The 16,658-nt window shown below is 42.0% G+C and overlaps 1 protein-coding gene across 10 annotated transcripts in view; it reads right to left on the bottom strand.

The window, feature by feature from the left end:
• Positions 1-16,658, bottom strand: part of EIF2B3 (eukaryotic translation initiation factor 2B subunit gamma) — a 107,780-nt gene that overhangs the window by 50,463 nt on the left and 40,659 nt on the right. For all 10 annotated transcript variants that reach the window (XR_014228396.1, XR_014228397.1, XR_014228398.1 and 7 more), the window contains one exon: positions 5,150-5,239. Coding sequence is in view for 6 of the 10 variants with exons in the window: in XM_082314259.1 (XP_082170385.1) it covers positions 5,150-5,239 (90 nt within the window). In the remaining 4 variants the exon portion in view is untranslated. The remainder of the gene's footprint in view (positions 1-5,149; positions 5,240-16,658) is intronic.

Below are 16,658 nucleotides of genomic sequence, written 5' to 3'. Positions count from 1 at the left end.
GTTTTTGGCAGTCTTGATCTGGTTTAAGATTTTTGGTCTACCTCAATGAGAGGTGAAAATGGCAGCCTCCACATGTCTACAGGTTTCAGCTGTGAGCAGGGTGGAATCCTTACACATGTAACAAATGTTGTCATCTGTACCTGCACAACTGACTGTGGGCACAATGCCATTCATGCATACCTATATTATAAATGCATATTACATATGCTTATAAGCTTATACACAGGCTATATAGACACACATCTTCAATACTTAAATTTCCAAAACAAGTTTGAATTTTCCACATTAAAACTTTAAAGGGGAAGGGGCTGCTTTATATCTATCTCCCTTCTCACCCTCCCCCAAATCAGGTATCTTATTTCACCAGGCTAGAGCTTTAGAAATATTCTGGAAAAACAGAACACAAACTACCATGCAGTTTCACTTTGATCGCATTTCTTCTGCTAGCAGCTTTGCTGGGATTGTTAGCAAGCAAACTGTCGGCACACAGTGAAGAAGTATCAGTGCATGCCTGTGCAACATGCTGGGCTCACGAAGCACAGGCCTAGATCCTGCCCTCCGCTACAGATGAAGTTCACAGGGGAAAGGGAATAAGGACTCTCTTCTTCCATCTGCCCTGAATGCAGCAGCGAGGCAGGATTCCAACCTAGCACTCAGGAGAGTGCCAAAAAAGGGACTGGCTACTGTGCTGGCTGCCACCCCAGGGCCCCAGGGGTGTGAGGCCCGCCAGCTGTGGGGTGGAGCCGTGCCCCCAGCCAGCTACAGCCTCTGCTTCTGTCTAGCCTGCTGGCTCAGCTCGTGCAATGATCGTTTTAAGAAAAGCAATATTGTGCAGTTCATCATGCGGTGCAGGTGTTCACTTTCAACTATCCCTGCCCTGTGCTGGCAGAGCAGCTCCTGCAACACACACGGCCAATGGCTTGCCTGTCTTCCCCATGCCACAAAGTGCAGCACCTATAAGATCCTCAGGTTAGCTTGATTCCGAAAAAGGAAACGTTCAGGAAAGAAAAGCTCTCGCCTGAATACAGAGAGATCAGATTTTTAACTGACCTCCCTCCTGAGATCAGATTTTTAACTCCTGTGCAAAGATGTGATACAATTCGGCAGACTCGGTACACCTGCCAAACCAAGACCAACCTCAGCAACTCTAACTTCATTGATGCAGAAAGGAACCTGGGAAAGAACCAAAGGTCTCTGCAGAAAAAAAAAAACCCAGGATAGTTAACATCAGCAGAAAATTCAGCCCAAACAAGCTGCTGCTTGTTCACATTGAGGTCACAATCCCTGTTCAGATGGGATAAATCTGGTTGGTAGCAGGGTATGGCCCATGACCTCTTGTGAATCTAGTGGGAACAGACCCAGAAGCCGTCAGCGCCAGGTAGCCACTGCGGGTGCGGGGATGAAGATGTCCATCCCAGGGCGGAGCTCCGAGTGCTTCTGCTGGCACCCCTGAACAGAGGCTGCCAGAGCACTGGAGGTGATTAAGAAGCACTCACATCATCAACCCTGCCCTGGTGATGCCGGAGTGTGGAGAGAAGGGAAGGTGTAAATTCCAGCCATAGGGAATAGCAAACTGCTAGGGGCAAGAATTTCTTCAGCTGTTTCCCCACGTCACTGTGGAATCACGAGCATTTGCCTTTGGTAAATTCGGACAGGGTAGGACTGTCATACCCTTGAAGACTCAATTTCACTAAGATGCAGTGTTGAACTAGTGGCTGAGAGATAGATAGAGATGGGGATTTTAACTGCCAAAATGCATTTTTTCCTCCTAGGAGAGGAAAGAGAAAGCAGTTTAATTCCCCCAAAAATAAATTCCTCAGGTTTAAACAACATTAGGGGCGTGATATTTTTTATTTTTGTCTGGACATACATATTTGTGGGGGTTCTAATAAACAGACCATTTCCTCTGACTTTTATTCAAAGGCACTAGCGATCTCTGCTTTTTAAAACTCAAGAATATGTTTGGTTTGCTACAGTGCAATAAAACTTCAGGCAGGAGAACTTACTATTCAGTCCTTTTAAAATAGTTCATAAAAACGTATTAAAGAACTACAAACTGAGTTACAGACTACCAAACAGTATTTTGACCTCTCCTAACATCCCCCGTAGTAGAATCTCACTGCTGCCAAACAAACACTGATTATTCTCCAAACAATCCCACCCAGAAGAGCAAACAAGCTCATAGAAAAATTACGGGACCTGCCTAGTACCATAAAGCAAGACAGTGGCCAAGCTGATGATACAGCTTTAGTATCACAACTCCACTCTGGAGCTGAACAATAAATCCAGCCTTTTTCCACATGTGTCATGTAACAAAGTTGTCCCAAATCCTAAAGCAAGATTCATACACTTACACAAAACAAAGGTTTAGCCATTTCACATTCTCTTTTCCCTGTTTTCATATCAGTTGCTAGCGGCTTTGGACCTTACACACAATGCATATATTAATCCGATCGAAGTGGAGGAATGCAATTTACCCTTACAGGTGCAGCTATATACAAACTACATTGACTTGGAGAGAGCTTGTTCTTCCCACATCTTTGCAGCTAAGCTGGGACTACACTGGGCTTTTATCCCATTTGAAGCAACAGATCCCACATACATAACCACATTAGTTTTCATGTAATTCTTTGACCTGGAAGTAATAATAATTTTCCTCTGCAAAAGACTGAGCTATAGCCAGTTGTAGGATCTGAATTTTTTACTGCTGGGCAACATCTTTTCTGCCTTTGTATGTCAAAATAAAATTTGAAAAAAATGTAAATGCTTCACTGAGCTACAAACAATGAAAAAAGGTGTTCTGCCTGCCATCAAACCCTGCTGTTAAAATATTAACACAATGTAAATATTGTAATATTGAGGAAGTACACTGTGTCAGTACTTCCTGGCACCGTACAAGAGCTTCACTGTTCACTTCAGTCCCTGCTGTTAGTTTTAAACACGCACAGCTTAAACAAGGCATCTGAGCTTCTCCAGTCCTGGTGCCGAATTGCAGAGAGGCAAAATCTTACTGCAGGTTCTCTCTAGGCTAAAAAACAAAGTATTAAAAAGAATCCCCAAACCCAAACAATTATGTATATGTCAGTACTTTTGAGGCAAAAATATTCCACAGGGTCTTTCAAAAGTCCTGGCACATTGCTGCCAAACATGGAAAGATCTTTGGGTATGCGCTGTCCTCCCCTTCCTCAGGGAAGAAAAACAAGCTGCAAATGCCCACCAATGCCAGGAGCCTGAAAGCCCAAGTTATTCCTCATGGCAACAGTCCCATTCCACAGATTTGCCAGTTAAGCACATTACTTGCAATTGACTCTCTCACTCAATTGACTGAATAAGCAGCATGTGTGTAATAAAGAGAATGAAGCAGCTACCTGCCATTAGTAAGCCAGATGTTGCTATCAGGTCTTAAGAAATGCTTTTCTAGCTGCTGTAATTATGTATTTGTCATGGAAGCGTCACAGAAAAGAAGCACAGCTTCATAAAATAGTGAAGACAGGGAATGACCTCTCCATAGAAAACAAAAACAATTGTTCATACTTGCAAAATGTCGGTAGACTTGTTCTAGTGGGGACCTGGGGGCAACTGGAGGAGTTCAGAGGAGGATTTCACTCTGCTGGCTTTGGTTAATACAAGGTAAAATACCGCCACTGACAAAGGCAAAGATCTCACCAGTTTCAATGGAAATAGCATAAAGCCTTGAAATATGAAGTTACCACTATTTACGCTTAGGGGCCTCACTGTGTCACGCACTGTGGCATGTCTGACAAAGACCATCCTTGTCCCACAGACCTAATGGTCTAAATTCAAAACAGCATGAAATACCAATGAAAAAAGAACTGAGTGTGTGAAATGTGTAATATTCTGGAAATGTCTAATCCCAGCAAAACTAGATGGAGAAGATTTCAAGAAATGAGTCCTACATTTTGTATTATGACAAAAGAAAGGCATAACCACTGCGTCATGCTACCACAGGAAATACAAGAAGTCCAAACTGTCACGGACTTTCTAAAATACACTGAATAAATGGGTTATTCCAGATTTAAAGCATCTGCTGCTCCTGAAGCTTTCTCACCCGTCAGACGTGTTCCCATACGCAAATGGGAACTAAAATGACTTGTACAATGCGCCCATGTGCCAGTCAGAGTATTGGATAAGCTTTATTCTTATGCATGGTAAGAAATTGCCCTGGGGGTTAACACAGATTTTCCACTTAATTTTAACTCACTCACAGAACCTTAATCTGGAAGAGCTCCTTCAATCATGTATCCAACTGCATCATCAGATTTGTATATGGTCAAGACTACCACAAATCCCCCTGCCCCCCAACGCTTTTTCACATGCCAGTTTATGTGCTAAGGAAAAGCACTATGAACACAAGACTCAGTCAGGCCCTTTATCTTTCATCTTACTTAAAAGGGGAGAAAATCTTGAGAACTCAGTGAGCATTCAATATATGTAATGGGCATGAGAGCGCTACAAAAAGCCTAGGAATGGGACATCAGTCCAAAACTGAACTACTTACTGTGAGGGGGGTTGTTCATTTGTTTGTTTTTTAAAGATAAACAGGGTTTTTTTTGTCTGTTTCATGAAATATTATAGCTAAGATCCTTCTCCACTTCCATAAATGGATGTTTTTCTTACTCTCAGTGGGTGGTCTTGGAGTTTTGACAGAGGAACATCACAAGCTAAAAACATAGGATGCTACAGAGCTAGCCCACCTGCAGTGGTGGTGGATGTGAAGAGGGAGAAAAAAGGTGATTGCAAAGGCCAAAACAGACTGTGGTGGGGGAAATCAAAGGTCAGAAATGTATTCACAGCCCTAACAATGGGGGAGCCCTGGTGAAATGAGCAGCCAAAAAGCACAGATACATTAGGAAAACAAGGGATGCAGAAAAGAGGCAAAAATTTTAGCTTTCACTTATGCTGTTATTAATTTTTTTTTTTTTTTTTAAAAAGGTCTGAATAAGAAACTCGGACGTAATGCTTGGCATTCTTTTTAGTGTAGTTAAAGCATTTTGAAAACTCATTTCTTTTACATTTCTATTTTATGCTATCCCATTTAACGAAACAAATCTTCCTTTAAAAGCTCTGGTACAAACCATATGTCAATGCAAACACCTGCTACTACCTTGTGAACGGCTTGGTTTTTTACCTGTTTTCTACAAGGAAGTCTACCACGTATTTCTTCAGACAGTAGAGATGGGCATCCATCAGCCCTGTTCTGATGTGCATTCTGGGGTGCCTGGAAAAGAAAAAAAAAAAAGGAAAATCAGAGTTTTGCATGGCCATTTACAAGAGCTTGACTTTGCAATTAAGTCAGTGGATAGTGAAAAGTTTGTAAAGGTAGATCTGTTTCTTTCCATCTAGTGCTGGATTAACAGAGGAGAACAGTGCAGGCTGCCATTATTGGAGTGTGTCTATAAACTTACACCTGCTGGCCCTGGGCTGATTTGCTGCAAAAGAAAACACCTCCTCCAAGGAGTCATTACTCCTGCTACATCTTCTTATGTAAGTGGAAATTGCACATTACTGGGCAGGAAGCCAAGGTAATGGGCCCAGAGTGCTAAAAGTTACAGTGGGTAATGTCAGGGTACAATAATTCAAAGCTTCTGGCTAAGTGCCTGCCTTAATATGCAAGGCTGTGCATGTTCTGCTAGCAAACACAACAACACTACTGTATTTTTTCCAACACTTCCTGGAGGGGAATAGGGGAAGGAGATGGGGTCTGCTCACCTTTCCTACACTACACATTACAAATGCCTGCCGCAGCTCAATTACAAAGTGTTTCCCTATCCAGCCCAGTAAGATGGAAAAGACCAGTAAAACTCCCTCTCATCATTAGCCAAACAATGGCAAACAGGGAAGTCTTCGCTTTCAGACCAGTGGCAGGTTAATATTCTAGAAACTCAGAAATCTCCAATAGCTTCAATATTTTAAGAACAAAGTTGTAAATCAAAAAGGCTCATTGATTACTTCTGTTACTTCTCTTTATTAATTCTCTGCTCTTAGTGGAAACCCTTTTTGGAACCTGTCGCAAAGCAGCCAGTATTTTATGCCAGTATTGCTTTCCCTTCCACACACCTGTAGCCTCATTTGAGAGTGTTCTGGCTGTCTGAACACTCACCGCTAGTTCTCAGGACAGAAAAGCCAGAAGAATATTTAGTGTGCAAATTAAAAAAGACAAAACATAACAACGGTCAGAGACTACACCGGGCTGTTCAAGAGATCTGCAACTGCACTCACAGTGCAGAGGCTATTAAGGACAGAAATTTCAATCCACACCTGAAATTGTCTCCATTTTAGTTTTTTCCTCCTTTGATGCCTGAATTTCATAATGAAGTTTGAATGAACATATCTTACCAGTATATTCCATCCAACGTTTGTTCGCTTATTCCAGAACAGGCTAAAGTCAGATGTTTGTGATCATGATCACTTTTATTATTTAGTTAGCTCAGCAGAGGGATCACTCACAACTTGGGCATACATACATATATATATCTGTGTGTGTGTGTGTGTGCGCGTGTGTGTATAGTAAACCTGTACTAGCACACTGAATATTTAGTAACACCAAAGCTACCAAGAATATCAGGTGTTCTAGCAAGCCATTTTTCAGTGCATTTCTCAATTAATGCATTGAACTACCAAAGTATTTCAGTCTTAAAATTTGATAATTTAGGTGGCATTTCTCAAGCATGCCATTCAATTCAAGCCAAGCATACTATTAACTATAACTAAATTCTTTAAGTCCCGCTTACAAAGGAAAGCTCCTATAATAGTAGTACAACACTTTGCAGTAAAGTATGTGGTACTAAAAAATGATATATGCACTTTCAGTAGATTACTTCATTAACAAAACATGAGCTCACCTAGCAATGCTCCAGTACTGATGTTATCAGTGGCCCAGATGTTGCTGTGGAAGTCAGCCCAAATAGCAATGTTCCTTATGCAAAGAGGACAGGGAATCCACTAATTTTAATGAGGTCTTGCAGTTGGAAGTCAGCAGACTCCCTCCTGCATCCTGAGGATGTTTTCCACATTTTCTGTATTCATGAGAGGGAGAATTTTCATATCTTCTCTGAGAAAAAGGGCTCCCTTGTATTTATATAATGAATATAATAGTTTATTGAAACGGGTGAAAGAGACAAATGGAAAGAAATGGAGCAGAGAGGAAAGTTGGGAAAATAAACAAAACAATGGAACAAGGCAAGAAACACATTAAAAAAATAGAAATGGATGCAACATGGGAAGGAGAGGGAAAAATAGGAGGAAAAAACCCAATTCTTAGCTTGAAGATGACAAACAGAACACAGTTTCTTTAGTGCCAGAATGCCAGGTTCTTCTCTCCCTATTCAAGATCTATCACAACCCCCCTTAAACACAAGGCAGGGGAAGGCTGCAAGGGCTAGACATCAAGCAGAAGAGCTTAAAACAGGAACTCCTCAATAAATGCTGGTTCTGTTGCCAGTGTCTGCGCGGCTTTCACACATACAGTCTCCCCACCTGCAAACTGGAATAACACTATTTAGCTACACCGCAGGACACTGAGGATTTGTGGGCTGAAGTTTGTATCTGCATGCAAGTATTGTACCAAGTTTTTCTGTAGCTAAGCAACTTTATAACAAAGTTATACAAAATCAGTGCAAGTGGACAGACAGTAGCACAGTGCTATCCTAGCTGCAGCTCCATCACGCACAAAAAAATCCCCACAAAGACCAGCCAGACAGCAAGATGTACTGAAACGCCACTCTGAGTTAGCTTTCAATGTAGAATATACTAACAATAACGGAACATCATGCTGGACAAGAGGGAGGTCCCGCAATGAAAATCCTCTGAAATACAGACCACCTAAGTGATTTGCAACAGAATAGTCCCATAGATTAATATTATAATCACAGCTTCAAAGGTCAAACAGGCAAGTTTGGGCACATGCATAAACAAAGCTGCGATTTCTGTAAACCAGATTCAAGGAGAGAATAGCCACGCTAAACCAGACTGATAAGAGCACTCTATCATAACAAGCCACTAAAGATGATGCTAATTTTCATTGACTAGTGCTTAAACCAGTTTATCTTCAGGTAAAAAGCAAAGGAGCCAAATAATCTAACAGATAACAGCAAACTCCATCACCATTTCAAATGAGCATCTGGTTACTAATATCGAAAGCCACACTCTCTTCCCATGCCTCTGATCTCCCACTCCATCAGCTAATCTTTACAACATATGAAAAATGAGCCCGTCGCGAGGAACAGCTGATACAGAGAGAATCGAATAACAAACAATGCATGTGCCAAGAGCTGACGCACCTAGACTTATCGCTCTGAGGGAGATAATACAGAAGGCTTTTAATTATATCATCAAAGCAAGGGAGAAGGTACTAGGAGGGGCTGGCTGCAGATGGTTAAGTGTTAATGAATGCCGGGTTGGGTGGTTTATCAAAAGAAAAAGACTGGATATATATCTGAGAGGGTCACCGTCGAGATGAAAGTTGTAACAGCCATTGTTGGAGCTCTTTAATGAGCAAGGAATGTCAAATGCGAACCCTCTAAGAATCATACCAATTACTAAATGAACTTCGGTTCAATCTAGCAAATGTAATCAAGCACAAGTCATTAAAATACATGGTAAAACTCCCATTGGCGCTGCCACCATAGCGTCTATTATTGTCTGTGCTCCCATGCAAGGGAGGGGGCTGCTCCCAGTTGTAAGCTCTGTGTGTTATGTTAAGTGATGGCAGATTTTAGCCCTAATGATGAGGCATGGAGGGCTCCCTGGCAGAAAGTCGACAATGAGGAGGCTCGGAGAGATCTGTGGAGAAGTCAGGGAAAGATCAGCAATTAAAAGAGCAATTTCAAAGAATGCAATTTAATGTGTAAAATTAGCTTTTATTAGCACATAATTCCACAAAATCCTGACTCGGGATGAGAGTGCATAAAGGTCTGCAAGAGTCCTTAGAAAGGTCTGTGCCTGTAATTCCTGACACGCCATTGTGAAATAATAAGCAGTACTAACAGGATTGATGCATGCTTCATACATGGCATTGCTTTGAAAGCGGAGCCTGGAGCTTTTTTCTCCCTGATAACCTCTCTCAGGACTTCCTCCCTCAGGGAAATCAACCACTGATAGAGCAAACTTCCCTTGTTTAAAGGCAAAAAAGACGGACAATTGTTTCAACTGTAAACTAATTAAGAGAGATTACCACCAAGAGCTGGAGGTTCAAACCAGCCCTGCACTCCCACTGACAGTGTGATAATGCCAGGCTGGGGTCAAAATCATAAATCTGAAGGGAGAACACACAATGCTTAAAGCCAAAAAGCCACTCTACTAAGCATGGGATATTGCCACATTAACCTCACCACCTCACAAATAAACTAGCTGAGAAAGAGAAATCCCATGGCCTCTCTCCCTTTAACTTCATACAGCTGTTGATGGAAAATACGAAGGCCTTTAAATAAGCTCAAGGACCTGAGGCTGTTCGTACTCTAACGCTAATCCGAGTACTGACACAGTAAAAAGCCAATCATACCTGCTAATAACCTGGTTCCTGAACTGATATCTGAATTATGTCCACTGTGGGCTTATGGGGTATTACCTGCCCATCCCTCCAAAATACATAAATAAATAAAAGCAGGCTAAGTGCAAACTATGCATTCCACACTCATTTCTTTTCTAATCAATTGCATGTAGCTCACAGTCCGTGTAGCCAAACAGTCTACCACGTTTGCCGTATCCCCCAGGCTACACGCTGTATTCTTGTGTGAAGAAGCATGCCATCCAGTTCAAAGACACAGGGCTGACCCCGGACTGTCTGCACGGAGGTGGTGCTCTCATGTTGATACAAAGCCAGCATACAGATCCACACGGAGAGAAGTCTCACAGCAAAAGCTGCCAGACCACCTTTAATGTCTCAAGCATTCCTACTTTTAAAGGGAGGAAAAAAAAAATCCGTAGATCGCATTGCTCATTTACGGGACAGCTCTTGGCTGTAAACTCACCAATAATAAAAGACCACTGTTACGTTGGCTCTTCAAAAATCCCAGACACCTTATGACCTTAATTTTTTTTTTTTTTTTTTACACGCTGCTTTTGGCCAAAAAGCTCCCAAAGCACTTGGCCAAATGAATGTCCCCGCTGTACCCCAGGCCTCCTTTGCCCACCAGTGAAATGCTGCCACCTCCGGGCTGAACCGCAGCAGCTGTAGTGGCGCAGGCCGGGACCCCCCCCCCCGCCGGCGGGGCCTCCTGCACCGGGCTTCAGAGGAGGGGGAGCGGAGTTTAATGAGAGGATGCTGGGTTGGGTCCTGGCGATGAGGGACACCTCGGTGATGCGAGAGAGCTGGCAGCGGAGAGGAAAGGGGCACAGAAAAGCAATCACTCAAGATTTCAAGACGGCATAGGCTACCACGAGGTGTCTTACAAAATGTGCCGTGGGCCCCGGGTGACCCTGACCTCCGCTTCCCAGTGTGGAGGCACCCCCTCACTGTTTCCCTTCCTCCACTTCTGTAACAGCCTTATTTACAAAGACCGGAGGGTAAGACGCACCTTGGTCCCTTGAGGACCTGGCGAGGGATCCGCAGCGTAACGTCAGCTGCCCGCCGGCGGCTCTGGTAGCCACCCACCCACCCACCCGTCCATCCGTGGGCGCTGCTTCTAAAGAGAGACCGCATCAGGAATGGGAAGTACTTTCCAAATGAAAATGTTTTATTGATCTAATGACCTAAGTTGCTTGAAAGCCTTCCGAATAATAAATATTTTTCATTTAAAACCTTCACCGCATGCCATTTTTCTTTGTTGTGTTATATTATTAATATACCCATGAGACTCTAACACAAACTATGAACCTGCTCCTGACAAAAACATGCTGAAAACTTCTTGGTAAAGGAACCAACTTTCATTGAAAGCCAAAGATTAAATCATTTTCTCTAGTATAAAGAGTATAGGTCAGCAGTCGAAACTCAGGATTACTATTTGTTCAAGGCCACTAATGGTTTACAATAAGCCACTGCGACCTCCCATAGAAAAGAGTCATTATCTTGGCACCGACACCATGCTTTAACGTTAACATCTCTCTTGACTTCAACGCTGAACAGCAAAGGTGCTGATGGCTGCGCAGCCAATTCATCCTGTGACCTTATGTAAAATGTTTTTCTTCACCCTGCTTCAGCTTCCCCATAGGAAAACCAGAACAGTAACTCCTCACCCACCCCCAAGTCTGCGGAGCGCTCCCTGGGGGTGCACGGCCACGTCACTGGACGCACGTGCATCCCCCCGGGAGCACACCAGACACAGCTGCTGGGGAAAGCATTTCCCTAAACTTGGTTTTAAGGGTCTTCTCTGCCATAGTGAGTGCTAACAGCTGTAGGAAATAAAGCAGGGGCCGGGCTCCCCACAACCCCCCTGCCCCTTTCTCTCTTTCCCTGTCCTCCACTGAAAATACAGAGAAAATGCAAATGTTTTATACTAGACACTTTTATACTAGACTCAATCTGCTAGAATACCTCAATTCCTATGTAGAAACTGGGAAAGCAAAAGAGAGAGACCAAAATGGTAATAAGTCCGGAGTTTGGTGTGAACAGAAGAGAATACACTGCGAAGGAGGGCGGGGACTGCCAGAGACATTATTAATAGGTTTTACCCTTGAGCTCTGGCAGCTACTTGTTCTATACACAGAGGAAAAGGATTAATCAAGCCTTGCACGTAAAGGTTCTTTCTATGGTGTGCCAAAATATTTAAAGCAGTATATACAAAGTGTAAGCCTTATTATTATACACATTCAATGTAATCATCTTATGCTACAGTTAAGGCCAGGATGACAATAAAGTAGATTATTGTGCACTATAACCAATTCGATTCCAACACAACGGGACATGGCTTAGTCCCCTGATTCAGAGCTGGTATTTGAGCTTATTTTTCTTATGCTGGGCTAAACTGTGATTTGAGAGATTTAATCAAGCTTTGTGAAATGCTTTCTTTGCTAAAGAAGGAGAAAGAACTAAAAGTCTGCACCTGGCAACCCTAATAATTCCCAATTTTCAGCTCATTTTGCTTCCTGCTTTGTGGAAATCCACCTTAGTAAATAACTGTTCCCTAAAATCACCAGGGCTGAAAGGATGACAAAACATAAGAGGAACAAGTTTTAAGCGAACAACTGAAGCGGGAGGGTTGTACAGAGACTACCGAAGAACAGCAGCTCCTGCTGATCCCTCCTACGCCAGTTCCCAAAGGGCTAAGCAGTAGACACATGATATATTTTCTTAAATCAAATAATTACAGTAAATGCATGGGAAACAGTGAAACTGAATACTAGGTCAAAGCTGTAGGTCACTACCAATATATAGCTTAAACACAGCAAGGCTGCCACAATTTCTTTATGTCACTGGCCTAGACTCAACGGCAAACGAAATGGTACTCGGCAGCGTGACTGGCTGATCACAGCCTGGCTCGATGAGGCTCCGAAGGCCTTCTGTGCCTCTCAGGTGAGCTGGGTTTTACCAGTGGCTAGAACTTTAAAATCTCTGATCTGCAAAATTTGGGGATTTAAGGTAACCAGATACCTTTGGACTACTAAAGCACATGGGCAAAAAGAAATCCCCCCTCTCCTGACCTTAAATTCCAAGTAAAAGCAGAAGTGGAAAAAACAAAGTGGAAATAAGCATTATAAGCATTTCCTTTTATTTTACAGGGCCCAGAAGCAGGACAAACTGAAGCTGTCACAGATACCTTTGGACTTCCCATTGTGAGTAGCCTTCCAGGTACCTCATGAAAACCAGCTACTTCTCCACCATCAGTTTATTAAAATTAAAATTCCCCTCTTTAAACTTGTTACTGTGCATAGGCCATACCCGATCACGAATTTTCCTTTGCTAGGATCTTTGCTTGACGAGCAAATGGGGTCTTAAGACAGAAGGTGTGTGTTTAAGAGTCTTTCTGGAGAAGATATTTGCATTCAAAACAGTTAAATTTCATGGGACTGGAAAACAGCCTGACAAGAGTCCGATAGCAGGTCATTAGGGTTAGAAGGAAGAACAGAGGGAGAGAAGAAAGAAATGAGCAATACATGTTGTGTGTTAGACAAAGCAGCGTCTGGCTCCCCCCAACAGTCTAGAAAGCAAGACGACACGAGCTTTGAATCCAAAGGAGGCAAAAAAAATCAACTGTTACGGTTTAAATTACCAAAACCTATCCAAATCTAGCCCGTGTAGGATGTCCTCTGCAGTAAATCTGGCAATGCTCATTTCCTTCATCTACTGTAAGTGAGTTGCACTTAGCTCCTGCTCCTTGAGGGTCTGTAGCTTCCTCAGCTGGCGCTTTGACCTGTGTTTCCTTTGGTTTCCCCCTGGAACCTACTGCTTCACTTTTGATTCACAATAAGGTTTTACGGTCGTACCTATTTACATCTCAACTCCACTGAAACCTGGACACTTCAGCATTTGGTAACACAGTAACCACACTTCACCTGACAAGACCCCAACAATTGTTACATGTCAAATATTTAATCAATTAATGCAAACAGCTTTATCTCATGCAGAAATTCAAGTGGGCACAGAACCTGGCTCTGCCGCCGCTGCAGAGGGAGCCTGGCTGTGACTGTCAGGACACAGGACATCTCAGCAATGCTGAACGGGTACAGAGAAGAAAAAGACATTTTAGGGGAAAGTACATTGAGGTATCAGCAGTTAGACTTGATGAATCCTGCCTCCCCACAGAAAACCAGAGGTTTCCCGACTCAGCTACACTGAAGTCATGACTCAGCCCGTGTATTCACATACATCCTCAGAGACACGCTAGCCTGGATACAGGGCAACATCAAATCTTGAGCCACAAGATTTTGGGGGACACAGAGCCGTCAGGGCTCAGGGCAACATCAGCATTAGAGTACGGCCCAATTCTGCAGTGAAGAAATATGCCAAGTGATAGGGACATCACACAAGAAATAGAGAGATACTTGCGTTCTTTTCTAGTTTAAAGGAATTTATACTGTTTAATTTATCAGCTAATGTTTTGACAGTATCAAATAAGAACTTCAATAAAACAAAGCCTTAAAATGATGTAGCATTCTTTTTGCAGAGTGACAAGAGAATTAAAAACCAAAGGAGAACTGAAGTCAGACTGAAGCCACTTGCAGATATCTCTAATCTTTTCAACCCTGAAGAACTTTATGATTAATTCTTTTAATAGCTAACTGGCATTTTACAAAAATGCCATTAGAAATACCATGGGATGATGAACGTAAGTATCAGGGGAAAAAAAAAAAAATGGGAAAAAAGACAAGACACAGAAAAATCTATTGTTACCACAAGAAGAGCTCAACATCCACCCGAAGTCCAAATTTGCATTTTTTAAATAAGTAATTACAGTGGTTATAGCCACACTGGATTAGTTTCTGGTTAGACCAGATTACTCATGATTCTAAATTTCCATATTTGTTAATAGCTATAACAGAAATTGCTGCTTCACATTACTGTAAGAAACTGAGCTTACACCTAAAATGCTTTCAGGAGGATGCTAAAGTTGGAGCACTACAGCATTAAGCCCAGCTGAACAAAAACGTACGCTGCACTGAGGACAGAGCCGGATTTCCAAAAATCTTTCTCATCTTTCACCCATTACTAGGACCTGAACAACAGCTTAAGGTTGGGCCGGAGGAATTTCACTCCTGTTGAACAGTGATACTGTGACAATTAGAATACTGCAGAGGACGGAAGAAAATCCTGGCAAATTCAATGCAGTGAGATGGTACTTTGAGCAGCAGGTTAAATTCCTTCCTTGGGATGGTTACTGCTGACTGAGAAACTTCACGCAAACAAGAGCGCTGTTCCACACAGCCCAGCATATGCTAACTCACTTCATACAGTAGGTGGGAGCTGCTTTTATAACAAGTAGGAGACAGTCACTGTTCATTTAAAAGCAAAAACAAACAAGCAAACAAAATAAACCCCAAAAAACCAACCAAACCAAAAAAAACCCCAAAACCCACCACAAAACCAAAAAACCCATGTTCTTGAAGGAAAAGCTGTCTGGACAGCTAATAAGACACTGCTCATCTGTGTATTTTCACAATTTAAAATCTAATTTTTTTTTTTTTTTTTTTTTTAGCTACAGTTACAAAGTCCAATTTTTAGCCAAAATTAGCAAGTATTTTATTGCTGTGATAAGGAGACACCAGTACACTACATGTCTGGAGACAATGTGGCTCCAGCAACGAAATAGATAGGAGAAATGTAATTAATCTAGACTTCAGTGGTCCCTAATAGTGAAAGCAGTAGTAGAGAGCCATTTTCACCACCGATGACAAGCTGGTATTGAAAAGCAAGAAAGACGATGGCAACTGAAGCCTCCGTTGCGTATGCCACCTGGGGTAGCAAGTTAAACCTCACAGCCTAGAAGCAATAAAGTGGCTATGACAAGTAACAGAGTTCAGATGCCTCCATAATTTGTTCTTAGAGCAGCTCTCTGTACAAAGACCAGAATGGCAGCAAATCCAATCCTTTTCCTTTACAAGGCTAAACCCATGGTAGGACAATTTAATCATCTTGAAACACTTAGCCTAACTGAAAGAAAAAGAAAACGGGTAGTGGATGACCTGAAGATTATCATTTACAGTTTTACGGCAACCTCAAATACTATTAAAACAAAATAACTTCTATTCCCTTCTTGCTTGGAAGAGACTGGGACTATTCCATCTGTGGTTGTGGACTGTTTCAGTATTATCCAACTGCATAAACGAAACTAGTGTCAAAATTAAGTTTTAAATGGCTTGAGGTTTATAGGAATTAAAGAAGGAAAAATTAAATTTGAAACTCTGCTTGTTTACTAGCACTAATTAAATATGCCAGATTTCTGGGCAAGCTTCCTAGCCTGTGGCTACTACGTTACTGGCTTGTAAAACAGTCAACAAGTACATGAGTACAAAGCACAAATACAATAACAGAGATTTCGTGTACAGTCCTGCCCTTAGTTTATGAAGAAAAAAATGTATTAGAAACAATCTGTAACTATAAAGACCTGTGCTAACCCTCTAGACTACATTAGTAATATAAAAAAAGGGCCAAGTCTACAATGGTTGCTTTTGCAGAGAACAGTTTAAAAAAAAAAAAAAAAAAAAATCAGAGAGAGGTAACCAAATCCAAAATGAACAGGAAGCCTTAAAAAACTAGTTTACTTCTAAAAATCCCGTGCTTTTGGGCTCTACTCTCAAATTAATTTGCTATTAAAAATAAGAGGGAGTTTTTGCACTTCAACAGAAGTGGGCCTGATTATTCACACCATGGAAGCTGCACTCCTCACAAACAGTAGATTTTATTATTAGATTGGAATTCACTAAAAAATAGGTTTATTCTGAACAGCTGGAATTTCACATTTAATGGGAGCAAGGGCCATATCCATAATCGTACAGTCCATTTAGACTCTCAACTCTTAAGACAGGTACTATCTTTGTGTTCTGCATTTTAAAGGAACCAGCACAATGAGCTCATAGTCTATGAGGAAGCTATAAACCAACCAAGAAAGAACAAACTAAAGCCAACCTCAGATAAATGGAGCCTCTGGAGACTGCTCATCTCAGCACGCAGCTGACATAAAACAGAATAAAATGCAGTGGTGCTTGCATCACCCCAGGTAAGCAGGGGCAGGAGAAGGAAGGACAGTAAGATCCCATGGCCTAAA

This window comes from Platalea leucorodia, assembly GCF_965183815.1.
Source record: "Platalea leucorodia genome assembly, chromosome: 5".
In the NCBI taxonomy this organism is placed as follows: domain Eukaryota; kingdom Metazoa; phylum Chordata; class Aves; order Pelecaniformes; family Threskiornithidae; genus Platalea; species Platalea leucorodia.
The sequence above is the reverse complement of the archived record's forward strand: the minus strand, read 5'-3'. Positions and strand labels throughout refer to the sequence as shown.